We start from the raw sequence: 21444 nt of genomic DNA on the forward strand, positions 1-21444 counted from the left end.
GGAAAGAGAGAAAAGGTGTGTGTGTGTGTGTGTGTGTGTGTGTGTGTGTGTATGTGGGATGGGGGGGGGGGGGTTATGGAAGTAGTCTATAGTTCATGACTGTAAAAGAAATCACATACATGCATATAATAAACACACACACACACACACACACACACACACACACACACACACACACACAAACACAGTACATCACATCAGCATGAGAGCCAGCAATTAGCCAAATCAACATTTTAAACCTCATCCATATTTTCAATAATCAGCAACCTGCTGGGAAGTCAGATTTGAGGAACACGGTGTGTCTCTCTCAGGATTGCATGTTCCTGTGTGAATGCTGCCACAGTCTTCGCGACACAAGGGCTTCTTCTGTCTGAGTGTGAAGTGCGTGGGTGTTTTGTCTGAGTGTTCTGTCCATAGAAATAGAATGAGTAGAATGGACATACATACGCACGCACGCACGCACGCTCACACACCGACAAACACACACACACACACACACACACACACACACACACACACACACACACACACACACACACACACACACACACACTGACCAGCAAGGAAGCCACCTATCTCCCAGATCCACCACTCGAAGCAGACCATGAGAGTACTGGGAATAGCAAGGTGCATGTAGGAGCCCCAGTCTTGCAGACACTGACTGGACCAGCCTACAGAAAGATCACAGAGTTAAATTCACAAACCGTCTGCAGGGGGAGACAGAGTTCACTATATGGAATTGCATCAGTATACAGTCATGTTCCAATGAAAAGCAATGCTTTAGGATTGTTGTGAATGTGCCCACTAAACCAGGACATGCAGTTATCCAGAAATTGTGAAGGAATATTTGCATTGAGACTGGTGAGTTAATTGTGTGTGCGTGCGTGTGTGTGTGTGTGTGTGTGTGTGTGTTTCTCACCTCCCCATGTTTTCTCGTGGAGCTTCTTCCAGCGGATGTAAAAATATAGCAGCAGACAGATGGTGATCTGAGAGAAGCTATTGGCTGCAGCCGAGCCACTAAACACACAAAGTAAAATCTAAATACCACGCATGTACACCTACACAAAAACACACACATACACAGAGGTACAGAAAAGTTTTCTCACACTAGTGAGAGGGAAGGGGGCGGTCTAATCACTGGAAACAAGTGTGCCGTTGTCTTTTGATACTCCTAATGCCCAAATTCACAACAAACAATCTAAAGATTTGTTACCACTAGGTCTTGATGTTACATACAGTACATTTCTGTATAAGTAACTGGCCCCTGTAATGGTGTATCGGAGGAGGGTGTACTGTAAACTCACCTTTCATAGGGGGAGGATGAGGAAGACGACAAAAAGGAGAAAGAGGAAAAGGGTGTATATGAGGTAGTAGAGAAGGAAGAAAATAAGGAGGATGAGAAAGATGAGTCGATGGAAGAGGAAAAGGAGGAGTACGAGAGGAAGAGAACACCTACATTACGCCCAGCTCCAGGCTAAAGATGAGGACGTAGTTGACGGCTAAGTTAATGATGTTTGCTACTGCTGCCGTGTACATCTGGGGCAGGATGATCCCCTGAGAGACAGAGAGAGAGAGAGAGATTGAACATCACGTTCCAGAGACCTTGTCAACACGCACACATGCAACGTGCAGATGCAGAGAGACTGCTTTGCATTTGTTATACACATGTAAGGTAAGAACTACAATAGCAACTCAAATTTACCTGGTTCTGAAGGTAAGATACCTGCAACTGGTGCATAAACATAGCCTGTGAGAGGACCGGGAAGAGAGAGGTATTGTTAATGCCATTCAGACAGAACACTCAGACCCCAGACAGAACACTCAGACAGAACACTCAGACAGAACACTCAGACAGAACACTCAGACCCCAGACAGAACACTTAGACAGAACACTCAGACAGAACACTCAGACCCCAGACAGAACACTTAGACAGAACACTCAGACAGAACACTCAGACAGAACACTCAGACAGAACACTCAGACAGAACACTCAGACCCCAGACAGAACACTCAGACAGAACACTCAGACAGAACACTCAGACTCAAGACAGAACTATAGAAATAGAATGAGTAGAACGGACATGCCCATTCAAATCAACATTCCTTGGTGGGTGTACTGGCAGCCATCTTTTGGTGTATAATTTGGAAGTTTTAGTTCACAACTTTATTAACAACCAACTCAACTCAACTGGCATTGGTATGTTCAGTCAAATGAGGCTTAGTTGCTATGGTGCCACCTCTGAATTTGCCATAGCAGTTACAGTGGGGGAAATAATTATTTGATCCCCTGCTGATTTTGTTAGTTTGCCCGATTACAAAGAAATGAGCGGTCTATAATTTTTATGGTACTTTTAGTTTAACAAATAGAGACAGAATATCAACAAAGAAGTCCAGAAAAAACACATTATATAAAGTTATAAATTAATTTGCATTTGATCGAAGGAAATAAGTATTTGATCCCCTACAAACCAGCAAGAATTCTGGCTCATACAGAGTTATATGCCCATGAGGCACACAGATTAGTCCTGTCACTTTAGGAAAAGTACTCCTAATCTCTGTTTGTAATGGGTATAAAAGACACCTGTCAATAGAATCAATCTCTTCCATTCCAACCTCTCCACCACCATGGGCAAGACCAAAGAACATTCAAAGGACATCAGGGTAAGAGTTGTAGACCTGCACAAGGCTGGAATGGGCTACAAGACCATCAGCAAGAAGCTTGGTGAGAAGGAGACAACTGTTGGTGCAATTATTGGAAAATGGAAGAAATACAAAATAACCATCAATCGCCCTCGGCCTGGAGCTCCATGCAAGATCTTGCCTCGTGGGGTAAGGATGATCATGAGAAGGGTGAGGGATCAGCCCAGAACTACACGGGAGGAGCTTGGTAATGATCTCAAGACAGCTGGGACCACAGTCACCAAGAAAACTATTGGTAACATACTACACCGTAACGGATTGAAATCCTGCAGTGGTCGCAAGGTCCCCCTGCTCAAGAAGGCACATGTACAGGCCCATCTGAAGTTTGCCAATGAACACCTAAATGATTCAGAGAAGGCTTGGGAGAAGGTGATGTGGTCAGATGAGACCAAAATTGAACTCTTTGGCATAAATTCGACTCTTCGTGTTTGGAGGGAGAGAAATGCTGAATGCTACAATCCCAAGAACACCATCCCCACCGTCAAACACGGAGGTGGAAACATTATGCTTTGGGGTTGTTTCTCTGCTAAGGGTACAGGACGACTTCACTGCATTGAGGGGCCAATGGACAGGGCCATGTACCATAAGATCTTGGACGAGAACCTCCTTCCCTCAGCCAGAGCACTGAGGATGGATCGTGGATGGGTCTTCCAGCATGACAATGACCCAAAACATACAGCCAAGGCAACAAAGGAGTGGCTCAAGAAGAAGCACACTAAGGTCATGGAGTGGCCTAGCTAGTCTCCAGACCTTAATCCTATAGAAAATTTGTGGAGGGAGCTGAAGCTTCGAGTTGCCAAGCAAAAGCCTTGAAACCTTCAGGATTTGGAGAGGATCTGTAAAGAGGAGTGGACCAAAATCCCTCCTGAGATGTGTGCAAACCTGGTGACCAACTATAAGAAACGTCTGACTTCTGTGCTTGCCAGCAAGGGTTTCTCCACGAAGTACTAAGTCATGTTTTGCTTGGGGATCAAATACTTATTTCCTTCGATCAAATGCAAATGAATTTATAACTTTATATAATGTGTTTTTTCTGGACTTCTTTGTTGATATTCTGTCTCTATTTGTTAAACTAAAAGTACCATAAACATTATAGACCGCTCATTTCTTTGTAATCGGGCAAACTAACAAAATCAGCAGGGGATCAAATAATTATTTCCCCCACTGTATGTATTACAATTTCATGTCAGCCATCTTTTGGGGTACTAGCCAAATTGTCATAATCTGAGGGACCATGTCCATTCTACTCATTCTAATTCTATGGACAGAACACTCAGACAAAACCCCCAGACAGAACAGGTCATTCAGAGCGTACACTCAGGCAGAACACTCAGACTCCAGACAGCACACTCAGGCAGAACACTCAGACTCCAGACAGCACACTCGGACAGAATACTCAGACTCCAGACAGAACACTTGGACAGAATACTCAGACCAGACTCCAGACAGAACACTCAGACAGAACATTCAGATCCCAGACAGAACACTCAGACAGAAGAAGCCCTTGTGTTGCAGACACAGCGTGGCAGTATTAACTCACAGGAACAGCAGGCAGGAATGCAGTCAAATACAGCTGGGCAATCCTGAGACAGAGAGACACATTATGTTCCTCAAATCTGACTTCCCAAGAGGTGGCTGGGTTTTAAAAATATGGATGAGGTTGTGTGTGTGTGTGTGTGTGTGTGTGTGTGTGTGTGTGTGTGTGTGTGTGTGTGTGTGTGAGAAACCTCTAAATTATAATACTGCGTGACGTGAAACACAACTGTTAAATGATACGCAATGTCTAAATTGTACTTCTCCTGCAAATTATGAGTATGTTTATTTGCTATAGGGCCAATAGCCTACATTTGTGTGGCTAGAGAAGGCTTGCATTATGCTACATTTGCCTGGATGTTGACTTACTTATTTAATTGTATCATTTTGTCCAAGTGTGTGTAGCCAGAGGTCTCCCGTTTCATTATGCGTTATATCAATACGGAAACCAGAGTTGTGTAACCTAGGTTTATGGACAGTAGCATTTGTAACCAAATATTTATTTTTTGTGTTAGCCTATTTGTCTTTTAAGTAAATGCGTCTTATATATGTGTGTGTGTGTGTGTGTGTGTGTGTGTGTGTGTGTCAATGCAGCACCCCCACCTGGCGACCTCTTCGTCTTGATGCATGGCCAGTAGTATGTTTTGTGCGTTGATGAGCAGAGCCCAGCAGGGCAGACACAACAGCAGCAGGATTAACACACTCTTCTGGAGTATCAATCCTACACGCTTCAGATTATTGCTGCCAAACGTCTACACACAAGAAACACATAAACACGCGCACACACAGCAAAAAGCTCTGTACAAATATTATAATTGTAATGTTTTGTATGTAAGTTTAAACGCATTGGGGCTTTTGCTCTGTCACCTAGCATGTTAGAGTTTAGCAGCGCTTTAAGCGCGATCCTCTAAAACGGACAATTTACTGGTTTAGGCCTAACCTGTGAGTGTTTAAATCCTAATTGCTATGTCAAATCAAACATTAGTTTATCTGATAGTTCGCTGAGAGTTCGTGAAAAAACGTTTAACTAGTATCTGAGCTTTTCTTCTTCGGTTGTGATTGCCTCCACGGACGTCGTCCACCGCCAGCGGGTGAAATGCAGATAGCAGATTAGATAAAACAAAAATGCATTCTTTTTCAATCTCGGAATTCTACTACACACTTTGCAAGTGTGAGAGTATTTTCGGGATCAATAATTATGCCTCCTTAATTTTGGCCTTCGTGTGCTACAGGGGGAAAGGTCAGCAGTGTGCAAAGTAGGCTGCAATTTGTGAAATTAGAAGGCATACTATACTGCATGTTCACTTTACCAACAATGTACAGCATGTGTGGGATTTGCCTTGCCTTATTCCTAAATATAATAGGTACTCTTTACATAAACTTGGGCTTTGGCGGGTTTAGCTTAGAATGGAATTTTACTGGCACCTTGTGGAAAGTGAGGTGATTCCTGGCACAGTGCAATGGAGATTAGTTATCATTGAGTCTAAATTCTGTATGCGTGTCTTAGTTGGGGTTAGACTGCATGATTATGCTAAACTAGCTGTCAGAGCAATAGCCCCCTGAACTTCTAGGAATTCGGCATTACTGAGCCACAGGTAGGGATTGCAAAGCTAAACACCAAACACTAATAAGTACTGTACTACTCACAATTGTAGCAGGTTTGGTACACAGATAGCTCATTTGACTTACACACTCACACATACACAAACTTCACAATCATGGATCATTAGATTAGGCTGTATGTGTATTTTCACCTGAGAGACGAGTGTGTCACAGGCCAGGCCCAGGCCAATGCCTGTGGATGTTGTGGTAAAGTTGATGGTCTGAGGAGAAAGCAAAACACAACACCAAGACTTATTCCCAGATAACAGTGCAAGTTCAAGTTTATTGTCATTTCATCATATACAAGCATACAGTGCAATGAAATGCTTAAAGCGGAGCAGCTCTACAACATCAATCAACATCAACAATAAAGTGTAATAAGTAAATCATTATTAGAGGGTGGGGTTGTCAGTTCTGTCTGTTCCATAATTCCAGAAATAATGTCTCTACTCCGAAACATGATAATCAATCCTGTCTTTGGTTAGAGATATCATTCAGAATATGCATCACTGTCTACTGAGAATTGGGGGTCCTACCGCGGAGGCCAGTGCATATCCAGCCAGCTCTGCATTGCCTAAGTGACCACAGAAAATGGTGATGACGAAGGGCAGGAGGAAGTTCAGAATCCGAGACAGCAGCTGTAGGGAGACACACACACAACAAATATGCAAACACTGCAAATAAAATAGTAAAAAAAAAAAAAATGTTTTGGTGAAAACAACATTTGATTGATAAAATATATGTGATTTATGATAGCTACATTTATAAAAAGCATTTTGAGAAAAAGAGAAATAAGCTATTCTATGTCATTCTATGTCAGCAAAAATGTCTGTCTCTGTGCAGACACACACACACACTGTGCAACTTTGTGTAATGTGCACTGGTGCTGCATCAGGTGCACACTACACATATACAATAGCACACACACACACACACACACACACACACACACACACACACACACACACTCACATATTGTGTTGTGCACGAAAGGTTTCACAGAGACTTGGTTGAATATGACAGCAGTATGTAGGCCTACATTTAGCATTAGCTTCTAACTCTATAACATCCTCAGACCCCTCTGCCGAACAGCCCCCTCCTCTCTCTCTCTCTCTCTCTCTCTCTCTCTCTCACCAGTGGACCTGTGAGCAGCAGGACGTAGTAGAGTTCCTCTCTGTAGGCCAGAGGTAGCCAGCGTCTCACACACGCACAGCGGAACAATCTGGAGCTGGCCGCGGCAGCCTCCTCGCTTTCTCTCTCTACTGACCCGACAACAGCCGTCCCGGCAAGCAGCCCAGTGCCAGGCAGTGGGCCTGCAGAATCTAGGACCCCCGACTTCTCCATTCAGCCAAGAGAGAGAGGGGGGAGAGAGGGGAGGACAGAGGGAGAGGGGAGACAGAGAGAATCTACACTGTGCAGTAACACAGGGCAGACAGAAACTACAGAAAGCACACCTCCTCAGAGTTACTGATTAAATAACCTACTACTGTACCTCCCAGAGGAAATGAAGGGGGAGGGAGGGAGGGAAGGGGAGAGAGTGAGCATAAAGGAGAGAGAGAGAGAAAGAATGAAAAGGGAGAGAGAGAGCAAGGGAGCGAGAGCATACAAGCCACAAACAGGTCCTTTATTTGTCGCTGCATGGGGCAAAGCAGGACTGACGGTGTTTTTGTGTTTCTGTGTTTCTGTGTGCATATTGGTGTACATTGTGTGTGTGTGTGTGTGTGTGTGTGTGTGTGTGTGTGTGTGTGCGTGCGTGCGTGAGGGTGGTAGGGGTAGGCCGTCTTATAGGGCTCAGTAATCTGATGAGGAATGTCTGTTTGTGCACAAAGACTCCGAACTGAGTTCTGACAAGTCAAGCTGTGGGGGCTTGACTTGTCAGAAGTTTGATTAATAACTGACTAAGACAATAGTAGCCCTGCCTATATGTGTGGTAAAGGTATATTTGTTATAAGTGAGTGTGTATGATTAGGTGTGTGTGTGTGTGTGTGTGTGTGTGTGTGTGTGTGCACATGTTGTGACATCAATCCCGTCTCTTCTTGATTGCACTTTGACCTTCGATCCCACGACACACACACACACACACACACAGACACACACACACACACACACACACACACACACACACACACACACACACACACACACACAGACACACAGACTCACACACACACACACACACACACACACACACACACACACACACACACACACATACACACACACACACATACACACACACACACACACACACACATACACGCTTCTTTAGGTAGACTTGCGTAATCTGTGTACTGTGCACTCTACAGTGCCCTCTGTCTTTCCCTCTCTCTGTCACTCATCCGACTCATCTATCCATTTTGTGACTTCACTCTCTTTCACTCATCCGACTCATCTGTCCATTTTGTGACTTGGGTTTCCTAGAGCAGGCGACAAAAGTATACCAAGACCCACATCAATAGGTTATCTCCCAGATAGGATGATCATGTTACCACAGTGACTTCATCAGCATTCTCTTTGTTTACCTATTCACCAGGTGCTCAGAGTTGTTTAATCACAACCCACCAGAGGAAAACACTGCCCCCCCCTCCCCCTCCCCTTCCAGTACCAGGACGTGAGTAAAGTTGGCCATATTAACAATATTATGGCATAATCTAATGGGAGTCACACATACTACACTAATAACCTTACACACTAATACAGTCATTCATACTACACTAATAACCTTACACACTAATACAGTCATTCATACTACACTAATAACCTTACACACTAATACACTCATTCATACTACACTAATAACCTTACACACTAATACACTCATTCATACTACACTAATAACCTTACACACTAATACACTCATTCATACTACAGTAATATCTTTACACATTACACTAACACATACTCATAATCTTATACACTTCAATAATATACTACAATAACAAGCTTATAAACCACACAACGGTATACACATGACACACATGACTAATGATTTAGATAACACTGATGACTATACTGATTACACAAATGATTATACCGATGTAGTAAGTAATAAAGTCTGGGTTGATTGGTGCTAATAAAATACCAGGCCTACTCCATGACAACACACAGCATACACTATGATGATACACTGCTATGGTCCACTCTGGGACCATGTACAACTATTGTCATACACTACTCCATATTTCACCTTTCCCTCTTTTCTATGGCTGTGACCACAGTGTTGATCAGTGCTCTTCCACAACAGCAGCTATTGATCGAGAGAGGCAGGCAGAACCAATACTGGAAAGGTGTGGTGGCCACAGTTACACACTACAGGTATACACAACAGACATACAGAGAATATGGGACTGTTCATCATGTTGTTTCCAAATGGTCCATGACAATAATGAAATTGCATTTCAGCCAGAAAGTGATCATCTTGGAATCTTGGAACGAGGATAGTATATCAATAAATAGCAGGATGAAAGGAAATTAGCTGTGGGAAATTCAGAATCAGAATCAGAATCAGAATCAGAATTCTTTTTATTTGGCCAAGTATATTTGCACATACAGGAAATTGAGAGAGGCAGGGGGCTTGGTTGTGAGCCCCACTGCCATGGGGAAGAAACTGTTCAGGTGGTGCAATGTTTTAGTCTTGATTGACCGGAACCTTTTGCCGGATGGAAGTCTCTGGAAGAGGTGGTGACGAGGATGGGAAGGATCAGCGATGATCTTTCCTGCTCTCTTACTGGTCCTGGAGTGGAACAGGTCCAGGAGAGATGGCAGGTTGCAGCCGATGACCTTCTCGGCTGACCGAATGATCCGCTGCAGTCTGCCTTTGTCCTTGGCAGTGGAGGCAGCAAACCAGACGGTGGTTGATGAGCTGAGGATGGACTCAATGATGGCCATGTAGAACTCAACCATCACTTTCTGCGGCATGTTGAATTTCTTCAGCTGCCATAGGAAGAACATCCTCTGCTGGGCCTTCTTGATGGTGGAGGTGATGTTCTCCGCCCGGTCCTTTGAAATTATTGTCCCCAGGAATCTGAATGACTCCACATTGTTAACTGGGGAGTCACACATGATGAGGGGGGTGGTTGAGGCTGGGCTTCTCCTGAAGTCTACTACCATCTCTACAGTTTTTAGGGCGTTCAGCTCCAAGTAGTTCTGGCTGCACCAGGAAGGCAGAATAAGCCAAAAAAAGAATTCCCTTTCAGATTCTATATGGGACTAGTTATGGGACAAGGAGCATTCAGGCCCGTTTACAGAGAGGTATTGTTGTGTCAATGCTTCTCTCTGGTGGACAAGGGAGGAAGCACAATCTGGCAGTGCAGACAGACACAGACAGAGAAAAACACACACACATACACACACACACACACACACACACACACACACACACACACACACACACACACACACACACACACACACACACACACACACACACACACACACACACACACACACACACACATACACACACACACACACAGTACATTACATCAGCATAACAGCAATTCAAAGAGCAACATTTTAAACCTCATCCACATGCAAACATGTAACTTAAACAATTGGTCAAAATGTTAAGTCTGTTTATTTATCTGTGTGTTCTGTCTGAGTGTTCTGTCCAGAGAGTGTTCTGTCTGAGTCCAAGTACCGGTAGCATTTCCCCCTAACCCCACCCTGTGACCCTGACCTGGGCTGTGGCTACCATTTTTACTGCCTCTACTACATTAAAAGTATCCCTCCTCCTCTCCCTCTCCTTCCCATCATACCTCGCATTCACTGACTTAACACACACACACACACACACACACACACACACACACACACACACACACACACACACACACACACACACACACACACACACACACACACACACACACACACACACATACACACACACACACACACACACACACACACACACAGACACACATGCTCTGACACCCAGATACATGCTGCTGAATCAAACCCTATCCCTTACCCCCGAGTCACACTTGTACAACTGAGAGAGTTGGATTGATATAAACCATAAGATTATATAGCTCCAACTTGCCCTCTGATAGGCTGAGTGGTAATGCTGCCATATCTAACCAATCCTGTCAGATCTACAGGAGAGGAAGAACTTCATCTTCCCACTTCAGTGGTAATGTCTGGCACATACAGTACAGTATGCAAAACTAGCATGTACTGACAACTGTACAAGATGATATACAGACATACAGGCAACACATAGATTCTGGACATGATCAATGCAGTACAGAGTGACAGCAGGACCAAAGAGCAGAAATCCAAACCTACTCAAGCAAGGTATCTATTCACAGGTCTGAAACAAATGTAATCTTCCTTTCCTTAAACACCCTTTTTTCCACTCCTTAAGAATTTTTAGTGCCACAATAATGTGTGACAGTGAATTTCTGTTCTTTCCTATGTTTGCACAACTCTGAGTGTCACTATAAAAGTGTGTGTGTGTGTGTGTGTGTGTGTGTGTGTGTGTGTGTGTACAGGAAGTAAAAGAAAGACAGAGGTGGGGAAGAGAAAGAAACTAAGAGAGAGAGGGATGAGAGAGAGAGAGAGAGAGAGAGAGAGAGAGAGAGAGAGAGAGAGAGAGAGAGAGAGAGAGAGAGAGAGAGAGAGGGGTAGGGTGAGTGTAATTCTGATAAAGGCTATAAATTCTCTGCTGTGCTGAGCTGAGGTATATATAAAGCCTGTACAGAGCTCAGTCAGACCTTTACAACCTCCACTTCTCACACTAGGAACAAGGGAATACCACCAGGGAACCATTACTGAACCATCAGAAAACCACCAAAGAACTACTGGAGAACTACTGGAGAATTCTCACTCGGTGCATCTGTGAGTATCCCACTCCAAATGGGAATTTTTCTGTCGTAACACACAAACAGTCAGCTTCACTGTTGAATGGCACTGGCCTTCTGTAGCTTCAATAATTTCTCAAACCTCAGGAATTTTTAAATCTCTAAAAGCGTACGAAGCATGTGAAAATGAGCCGCTTCCATTCGCTGTTCATTCTTTTTTCGGGAATAAATAACCAAACAAATGTGGATTTGCTGTAACATTAACATAGACAGCCTCCCCTACAGTATGATATCCACTGGTAATACATGACGACCAAACTCTTCCTAATATTGTGATGTCACAAGACTGAATAGGGGCTATGTGTATTTCCTGCTTTATCACTGGCTGTTGTTGTGTTACAGTAAAAGCCAGTAAGAGTAGCTTAATTCCACATTTCTCACTCTGAGTGACATCTCAGCATATCTCCACCCAGACTGACAGAGGGATAAGATGACGTTGATGTTGACAGCCTGTCTGCTCCAGCTGGTGCTCTACTGTTCCAGCCAGACCACAGGTCAGTGTTCATGTTATAGAACAGAAGTATCTGAACCGATACAGCCCTCTGGGTGCCTGAGTAACTGACGAACTCTACATGGTTTAGGATGGAGCTCCGTAGTGATGGGATGTACCTAATCTGCTGACCATAATCACAGAAAAACAACCAATTGCGGACATAGTTCTACCTTTACGATAATAACCTTTACCTTTATTTCATCCGTGATACAGTTTCATAGTGAGTACTTTAATAAGTAGTCTGGAAGAAGGTGAGAAATATTCACTATCACACATAAGCACCTTTCTCCCTTCCCAAGGTCTGGTGGTTCAATCTGATCCAGCAGTGAGCGGCGAGGGGTTTATTCCGACAGAGCTGGAGAGGACTGTGTCTCTGACCTGCCTGTCTGAGGGGGGGTCCCTGCCTGGGGACGAGCTGATCTGGCTGAGGAATGGGGCTGCGGTCAACCTGATGGAGGGCAACAGACAGGGCCGCAGCAGCCTCTGTGTGACGCCCGTAACCCGCGAAGACCAGGCCGCCATCTTTACCTGCCATTTGAAGAGTGACGCCAGTGTCAACGCCTCGGTCACGCTGGAGGTCACTTGTGAGTCACCTCTGACCTGTGAACTTGTGGGGGGGCGGGGGGGGGGGGGGGGGGCGGGGGTCACTGTCACTCTTAGTTGGTTGTGCTCATCATAGAACTTGGTATAGAGTAGAAGATCCCAAGAACTTCTCCACCCCTCACCCTCATCCTCTGACTTCTCACTCCTAACCTCTCCCCCCTCACCTTTACCCTGTGAACTCACCCCCCTCAGATGCCCCACTGCACTCTGAGATGGAGGAGGTGTCTGTGAAGGAGGAGGCGGAGCTGCTGTTGCAGTGTGAAGTCCAGGCCAACCCTCCCGTCTCTGTATCATGGCAACAGGAAGGAGCACCCGTAGACCCATTAAAGGGCGGCTTCATTGTGACCAATGACGGATATTCAACACGGCTCTCAGTTGGCCGAGTGGAGAGGGGCGTCCACCAGGGTGTGTACCGCTGTGTGACAACATCGCCTGTCTATGGCGCAAGCAGCAAGTCCTTCCAGGTCACCGTCACAGGTCAGTGCACCACCAAACTCCCGGACTATATCTTGTTAAGAGGCATCGCCTCCTCTCCATCTGCAAAAAGCTAGATTAAAACAATTTGCAGAGTTATGTATGCAACACCATCAATGACTATAACTAATTCCCACTGTCTTTTAAACCCTCCTTCACCCCGACTCACCACCCACCCTCCCCTCTCCCTCAATCCCCTCCCTCCACCTCGTCTACTGTCCTCCCAATCTCCTTTCCCTGTCTCCCAATCCTCCACTCCTCCACCCCCCTCTCCTCACATCCTCTCATTCCATTCCTCCCAATCCTCCATCTCTGTTTCCCCCTCTCCTCTCTTCCTCCATCTCCACCTGGCTTCTCACCTCCCTCCTTCCCCTCTGTAGATAAGACTCTGCAATTCCCTCTGATGCCCATGATAGCAGGGCTGGTGGTTGTGTGCTGTACCACCCTGCTCGCCATTGTCTCCCGCTGGAAGAAGATCATACAGGTATCACAAACACATACACACACACACACACACACACACACACACACACACACACACACACACACACACACACACACACACACACACACACACACACACACACACACACACACATACACACACGTAACTTAAACAATCATGTTAAGTCTGTTCAATTCCTCTATTTGAGTGTGTTCTGCAAAATGAACATTTCCTTAATTGTAAGTAAATATATCTGTTGAAATAGAGTCACAGTATTCTGTTTCCTGTTTGCAGTGCTGCAAGTAGAAGCCTTCCCTCTGAGCCCGCCTCTGCTTCGGACTACTACCAGTGAGCGTGGAGAAAGTGGGCCTGGAGTGCTCTATTTGACAGAATGAGTGGGTCTGCACTGATGTACTCCTAAACACGTTTTAGGACACACTGTGTCTATCGTTTAATTGATGTGAAAGGCTTGTCATTCACATTCATTGATTAAAGATTTACTTAGGGCCTACTGGTCGGTCCTTTGTTGCCTGGTTTGTGGTGTTTTACCTTGATGGTTTTTGTGATCAACATCCAGCATTGAGACCCATTTCTAGCTTTGTTTGATAGAGTTCTGTTACATGGTGATGGGTTCCAAGCCCTAGTCAGTGGACAAACACCAGTGTTTGTAGGATACACTGCACTGATAACTGACCTTCAGTTAGTTGACTCACCTGAAACAGGCAGTCTTCAAGCTCTACCATCTACTCCTCCAAGATGAGAAAGACAACAGCATACCTGCAACAAAAGTGGTAGAGAAACATTGTGTTAGGGCATTGATAACCTCGTCAACTATGGTACTGACTGCAATGAACACAAGTTGAAGTTTATTTGACCAACTTTGTGAATATGTCTATCACACATTCAACAACAAGAAACTGAGATAAGGTGTATGTTTGAAATATTTTCAAAAGAAGATAAAGCACCTTAGAGCATCTGTGGTCCCATCCCCAGTGAACTTTAACCTTTGAGTCAGAGTGTGTTCCTCTCCTCATACCAGCCACCGGGGGTTAAGAAAAGCTCATTAAAATGGTGTTACACATTTACTGTCCCTGAGCCAAAGGGTTAGACACACAGACACACACACAGACACACAGACACACAGACACACACACACACACACACACACACACACACACACACACACACACACACACACACACACACACACACACACACACGGGGGTGTCACCATTTAGACGATAAGGTATTGCTGTTTCTTCAAGGTCTATGTCAAGGTCAAGGATACACTCAGTGAGAGAATCCAATAAAAGAACACCATTTAATGGGTTCACATAAACATATTTTGTGACCAAACGGTATCGGTATGATAATAAAAAGCAAAGTTCCAACATTTACATAGGTTAGTGCTGATGAGATGTCAACGAACACACGCACACGCACACACACAGACACACACACACACACGCACGCACGCACGCACGCACGCACACACACATAGAGACGCACACACACGCACATACTGTAGCCTAGGCCAATATAAAATATACCTTGATCTATTTTAAATAATTGCAATTGTTATTTCTAACCCTATTGAACAATGTGTTTATCCTAGCCCACACATTTGTCCAATTATAACTGTGCAGTGCTATTTCAATGTGAGTGTTGCTTCCATCACAAATAGCAACACCCAAGTGCTTTTTATACCCATACACACAGAAATGCTAGTGCCCCTGATTAACCATCACAGTAGGCCATAACAGATGCTTAGTCGGATTAAATGAATACATTAGTCAACTGAATGATTTTTCTCCGTTTATGATATACATATTTACAGTACAATAGCGCTACTGTCTCTGTCCATTGGGGCGCACGGGAGTTTGGGAACAGGGGCACAATTCCATTTCAAAGCCTATCCCCTTTCCTTGGCTCCTTCCCCTTCGCAATTCCCGGGTGAGAACAGATTAGGTGGGTAGCAACCGAGACTTCACTTAGCCCGGCTACCACATTCCGCGTTCACTTGTCCATTCTTTTAGAATGAAATCAGTGAACATCGAAGCGGTACGGGAATGATGGAGAAGCTAGGGACTGAAATGGAACTGCGCAGTGTACCGACCGACCAATCACACCGTCCGGAGGATCCGCGAACACCAACTGGGGTGTGGTCGCGACTTTCCAGCGGTCCACCGCCAAATTCAAACAGAGAAAGAAAGGAGACATTCGGATTACCACTCGCTTCAAGGGAGGAACGTTACAGGTCAGATTTAACAGTACAAGGTCAGTTAACTTACTATTTCATTTACACTTCATTTTGATTCTATATTTGACACCCCTGCTTAGCTGGGAGCTTTTGCTTCAACACTGAGATTCACGCAATTACACAATTTAGTTCGCAAGCTAACTATTATAGCTATCCATATCATATGGCATGTCATCGTCCTAGTGTGTCCAACAATCACATGTATAGCTATAGCGTGATGAACCAGAAAGTTAGGCTGCTTCTACCGAAGTTCAGAATAAGAGGTCGACTTTTATATTAATCAACTACTAGCTGAGATAAAATAGCTCTGGTATTGTTGTTTTCAAGCTAACGCGTTGCAAGGCACAGAGCGTGACGAATTGTAAACAAAGTCTTTGTTCTGCTCTGTCTTCACTCTTCACTGTCTTTGTGAGCGTAGTTCCATTATCCGAGCTGGAAACACATGGTCTCAAGCGTAACTACTAACTACATGTTTTTGACCTCGCCACTTTCGTTAGGCTCAGCATGACGTCCTTGATGATGACCGGAGTCAGTACGGCGGTGACGGGGGTCTGGCGGGCACATACCGTCTTGGACGAGTCTGACGGGGCAGAGAGTTCCCCCGAAGCCCCTGACCGCTTTCGCAAGCTACGCTCCTCATCCTCGCTCAACTCCCTGCGAATGTCCCTACGGAAGCGGCTTCCACTGCGGTCCGTCCAGACCAACTCGCTCCCCGAAAACCCAACCTGGGAGAGCATGCAGGCTGCGCAGAAGACCAGCACCGTCCGCCAGCTCACACGCAGCGCCAAGAACTCTATCGGGGGAGTGTACCAGGTGTGGTGAATTAACAGCTACCTTGAGTCAAAGAAGTCACAATGTATGCCCCTTCTGTTCCAGGCTAACTTCTATCTTCTTCTCTCTTTACCGTCCTCTCTCTTCCCCTCTTCATTCCCTCTCTCACCTCTTATGCCCCTGCTCTCTCCTCTCTACCACCCTACCCCATTTACCTCCCTCTCTCTGTCCTCACTACACTTTCCCTCTCTTGTTCTCTCTTTCAGAAGCTGCAGAGGAGCTGTACCTCTGTGCGTGAGGAGTGCTTGGTAGCGACACCTGGTCGTGTGTGTGAGGGGGGAGAGAACGCTGGGGCAACCTCCCGTACTCCAAAACGCACCCCTGTCCGACGCACCAACCTCATTGCCACAGCAACCCCCACGCGTACCCCCAAGCCATCGGCCACGCCCAAACGCACCCCAGGCTCCAGGCGTACCCCTGGGAAGAAGGGGACCCCTGAGGTGGATGTGAGGGGGGTGAGGACTGGGGGAGGCAGGAGGCAGCTGGTACGCATGGCAGCACTACGGAGTCCCTTTGCCTCCCCCAACACTCAGAGCCAGAGACGGTGGGTCTGACGCACACACACAGAGCCACCTCACACACATGCTGATACACACACACACACACACACACACACACACACCCGCACCAGACTAGAGACTCTCTGTCTTTCTATGGTATTCAGGTTAGAGCCAACGTGTTATCTATCAGTACTGTTTGTGTGCCGTCTGTGAGAATAGATTGGCTGGTCCACAGCAACAGTGGGTTTGATTGATAGGGGACTACTGTGCTCTGATTGGTCCTCTCTCTGCTCTAACAGGATGTTTGACCGGGACCTGGATTGTGTATCCAGTGGGCTCAGGAAGCTCAAGCGCCTCTCCCATGCCTTCGATGATGTCATCGGGAGAGATGACCGGTAAGTATTTTATGGCCCCATTTAGACTCTGCTGAAAAATGTAGAGATGTTACCAAAATGACTGTTACTCCCAAAATATGTTATGTTAATTCACATTAATCTATAATGCCAATCACATTCGATTATAATTAAAACCTGTTTCTACAATGGCAGTTGAAAGGCAGTGATACTTACTCTTGGTTACTTGAAAGTGTGTACATGCTCTCATAAACGGCAGCATTCTAAATATATTTCCATTTGAGTGCTGTGTCAAGCATTTAAAATACTACAGCAGTTTTTTGGTAATATCTTTGTAATTGGTGTTAAGTGTAGTGCATTGCTGTAGTTGTGTGAAGTATGTATATACACACAAACACACTGGTAAGGAACTCGCAAGGACCAGGGACTGAGCTGGTGTGGAGTTAGATGGGATTTGAGCTGGGAGCAGCAAGACGTGTGTGTGTGTGTGTGTGTGTCTGTGTGTTTCTGTGTATGTCTGGGTCTGCACACTGAAGGGTTTGGTGTGTTTTGAGCGCGGAACAGGCCAGACAAGGGTGCAACACATCCCCTCTTCCTGTTGATCCAGCCTATCCCGCAAAGTTATGAGGGCGTTTCCTATTTTGGGACACATGAGGAGGGGTTCTGTTTTAACCGTCAACGGTTGACCCCCCCCCCCCCCCCCCCCCTACTCCCTCAAAGCCCTGCTTGCTCTCTCTGCAGCTGCTCTGTCTCCAAACCAGGCTCAGGGTCACACACACATTCCTTCCCGCCCAGAGTTTCAAACTGGGTCTGTATTTTGGATGAGGAGGGAGGAAGGAGGGGCAGGGGGTTTGAGGCCAGATGAAAAACACATGGGAGAGAATGCGGTCGTGCCTGGGACATTGTTGACTTTTGACATTGTGTGATTGTTGACTTTTGAAACTGTCGAAACGTGATCTCGCAACTTGACCCAGATAAAGGAATGGATATTGTGTGAATGCGTGCTGTAGCGGGAGAGAAAGAAAGAGCGGAGGACAGGGAGTGAAGGGAGTCGTTGGGAACCTTGTGTTGTTATCTGTGTGAATTCCACCCCTCTGTTCCCCTCGGCAACCCTGAGGCACTCACTGCACGTCTCAGGATAAGACTGTCTGCAGCAGGAAATATAGCTTTAAAAAAAAAAAAAAAAAAAAAAAAGACGTTGAAAATGTAACCTTGTTGTTTTCCTCCTTCAGCAGGAAGTTCAGCTACTCCCTAATCACAGAGTAGAGATGAAGGTAAAGTTACACGCTGAGCTCTGTGTTAACTGTCTAACCCACTACAGGTGGTGTGAGGGGGGGGGGGGGGCTGGGGAGTACATGGCTGAGCTGGCCTGTCGGCTGCATGGCGTTGCATGGGCTTCCCGTGACCAACAAGATATCATTGCTAAAGTCTGCTCATGTCAGTTTTCAGTCATTACGTCAGATGACTCTCTTGTGACCAGTGAATCGTTCACATTGTTCGACCAAACAAAGGCTGCCCTAAACCAGTGAACCAATCGTCTCTCTCCCTTCCCCATTTCTCCCTCAACTCTTTCTCCTCTATCCCATCTCTCGTTCCACTCGATCTTCTTCCTTTCCCTCAACTTCTTTCCCCTATTTCTGTCTATCTGCTCCATCTTTACCCCCATTTCCATAACCCTGTCTCTCTCTACCCCCATTTCCATAACCCTGTCTCTCTCTACCCCCATTTCCATAACCCTATCCCCTGTCTCTCTCTACCCCCATTTCCATAACCCTGTCTCTCTCTACCCCCATTTCCATAACCCTGTCTCTCTCTACCCCCATTTCCATAACCCTGTCTCTCTCTACCCCCATTTCCATAACCCTATCCCCTGTCTCTCTCTACCCTAATTTCCATAACCCTGTCTCTCTCTACCCCCATTTCCATAACCCTATCCCCTGTCTCTCTCTCCTCCCTCATTGCTCTCCTCTCTCCTCTTTCCCATATATGTTCATCATTGTCTCTTTAACCAATCTTCCATAACCCTGTTCTTCTCCCTCTCCCGTACTCCCCTATCACTCTCCCCTTACCCTTACCCTTCCATCTCCCCTCTCCCCCCACCCCAGGCCCAATGCAGCGGAGCGTTATGGGGCAGTAATGAGGAGGAGGTTGGACCCCAGCGGTAAACTCAGCCGTTCTGCTCTCACGCGCCGAACCAGACTTCTCACTCACACGCTGGGCGGATGGACACACACCGCCATCAACAACATCCGCAAACCCAACTGAACCGTGTGTGTGTGTGTGTGTGTGTGTGTGTGTGTGTGTGTCTCTGTGTGTGTGTCTCTGTGTGTGTGTCTCTGTGTGTGTGTGTCTCTCTCTGTGTGTGTGTGTGTCTCTCTCTGTGTGTGTGTGTGTCTCTCTGTGTGTGTGTGTCTCTCTCTGTGTGTGTGCGTGCGTGCGGAACAAGGGACCAATCCTTTGTTACACCAATCCTCCTGTTACATTGTGTGCATAGGTGAGGAGTAAATACCTTCAACCTCTCTTACACTTTCTTTATGTACTGTGTAGGTTTACGTCCGTACACAAGACCGGGCTGCTCTATTACATGCCAGCCTGCCTCTAACTGTTTGTGTGTGTGGTGTATATGAGACCAATGTCCTAGCTGCTCTTTCTCCTGTGTCTGTGTGTGCACCTGTCTCAGGGTAGCAGTCTCCTGTGTCTTAGCTACTACACAGAGAGATGTGTAGGTGAGCGAGTACTATATAGTCTGTCTTAGCTGCTACAAATGAGTGACCAGCCCTGGTCACAGATTGGGAACATTTCAGTGTTAAGTGTCTTGTCTACATACAGTTCAGTATCCCAGAGCAGAGTTTCTATACTCTCTATCTGACTCAATGACCCTGTGGTAGCCTTTTTAAAAAAAAAATCTGCCCAATGTAGAAGTTGCCCTTGAGCACACATTCAGGGGATTGTTTGGAAATCTCCTGCCCTTATTGGCATAATGAGTTATGTCAGTGATTGCAACCAAACCTCACAATACCAAATTCTAAACTAATAGAGAAACATTGTATCTGTTTCAAAAAGAAATACTCTTTGGTAATGATGTTTACAGCGATTAGAAATGACCATGTATGAGGCCAAATATATAAAGCTGTTACACTAACACTAAATGTGATTCACATGGAGGGTCATTGTACCAGGCCCTACAGGGAAAACAATATTGTATGTAAGCAATAATGTCTACAACTAACATTTTACTACAAGTTTAATATTTGCTATGAAAGGCACCTTTATTTTTGTATATCTCTTAGACAGAGTTGGGTTTGGGCAGGGTTTGTTTTATCTGTATTAGTGAGTTGGGTCGATGCAGTCATCAGCCCCAGCAGTAGTAATGTTTAGGGAGATTTAGGGGGGGAGACTGACTGTGTTTACTGCCTACAATGGCACTGTGTCTCTTTCCACTCTGTCATTTCATTATATGTCTATTTTAGACTGTCCTTCTGCTTCTTCATATAGGCTACAAAGGAGGAAACTAAATTGTGAATATGTTTACTCTTTTGTATGAGACAATAAAATAACATAATAATGAACCTGTTTGAGTGTGTTGATATGATGGATGATAGAGATGTTTGGTTTCTAGTGATATCAATATTAAATGCCTGCTCTAGGTATTCTTTTGTGACATTCAGTGAATATTGTGTTTGTGACTGATTTCACATTTCGAGATCCACTCTACTTTTTTTACTGATCTACACACCTACTCAATGCTTTTAAAGGAGAAAAAATACTTTGTATAAAATAAATTT

At 45.4% G+C, this 21444-nt stretch overlaps 3 protein-coding genes across 3 annotated transcripts in view; 2 read left to right on the forward strand and 1 right to left on the reverse strand.

The window, feature by feature from the left end:
* slc47a1 (solute carrier family 47 member 1) overlaps window positions 1-7180 on the reverse strand; it is a gene marked incomplete at both ends in the record, with an annotated part of 10475 nt that extends 3295 nt beyond the window's left edge. The window contains 9 exons of the mRNA XM_083694612.1: window positions 558-671; window positions 920-1017; window positions 1457-1554; window positions 1703-1747; window positions 4242-4284; window positions 4838-4986; window positions 5989-6057; window positions 6373-6474; window positions 6971-7180. Of these exons, the coding sequence (XP_083550738.1) occupies window positions 558-671; window positions 920-1017; window positions 1457-1554; window positions 1703-1747; window positions 4242-4284; window positions 4838-4986; window positions 5989-6057; window positions 6373-6474; window positions 6971-7180 (928 nt within the window). The remainder of the gene's footprint in view (window positions 1-557; window positions 672-919; window positions 1018-1456; window positions 1555-1702; window positions 1748-4241; window positions 4285-4837; window positions 4987-5988; window positions 6058-6372; window positions 6475-6970) is intronic.
* Window positions 7181-12130: 4950 nt separating this feature from the next.
* On the forward strand, window positions 12131-14021 carry tmigd1 (transmembrane and immunoglobulin domain containing 1; the record flags this gene model as incomplete). Its single annotated transcript, XM_083694622.1, has 5 exons — window positions 12131-12194; window positions 12493-12777; window positions 12989-13273; window positions 13651-13754; window positions 14010-14021. 5 exons carry the CDS (start codon window positions 12131-12133, stop codon window positions 14019-14021), a joined length of 750 nt encoding a protein of 249 aa, XP_083550748.1.
* A 1915-nt stretch (window positions 14022-15936) lies between these two features.
* Window positions 15937-21200, forward strand: pimreg (PICALM interacting mitotic regulator). The gene is made up of 5 exons (XM_083691762.1): window positions 15937-15992; window positions 16473-16788; window positions 17013-17350; window positions 17606-17701; window positions 19765-21200. Exons 2-5 carry the CDS (start codon window positions 16480-16482, stop codon window positions 19922-19924), a joined length of 903 nt encoding a protein of 300 aa, XP_083547888.1. The 5' UTR covers window positions 15937-15992; window positions 16473-16479; the 3' UTR covers window positions 19925-21200.
* Window positions 21201-21444: the final 244 nt, after the last annotated feature.

Source organism: Argentina silus (assembly GCF_951799395.1).
Source record: "Argentina silus genome assembly, chromosome: 2".
Taxonomy (NCBI): Eukaryota; Metazoa; Chordata; class Actinopteri; order Argentiniformes; family Argentinidae; genus Argentina; species Argentina silus.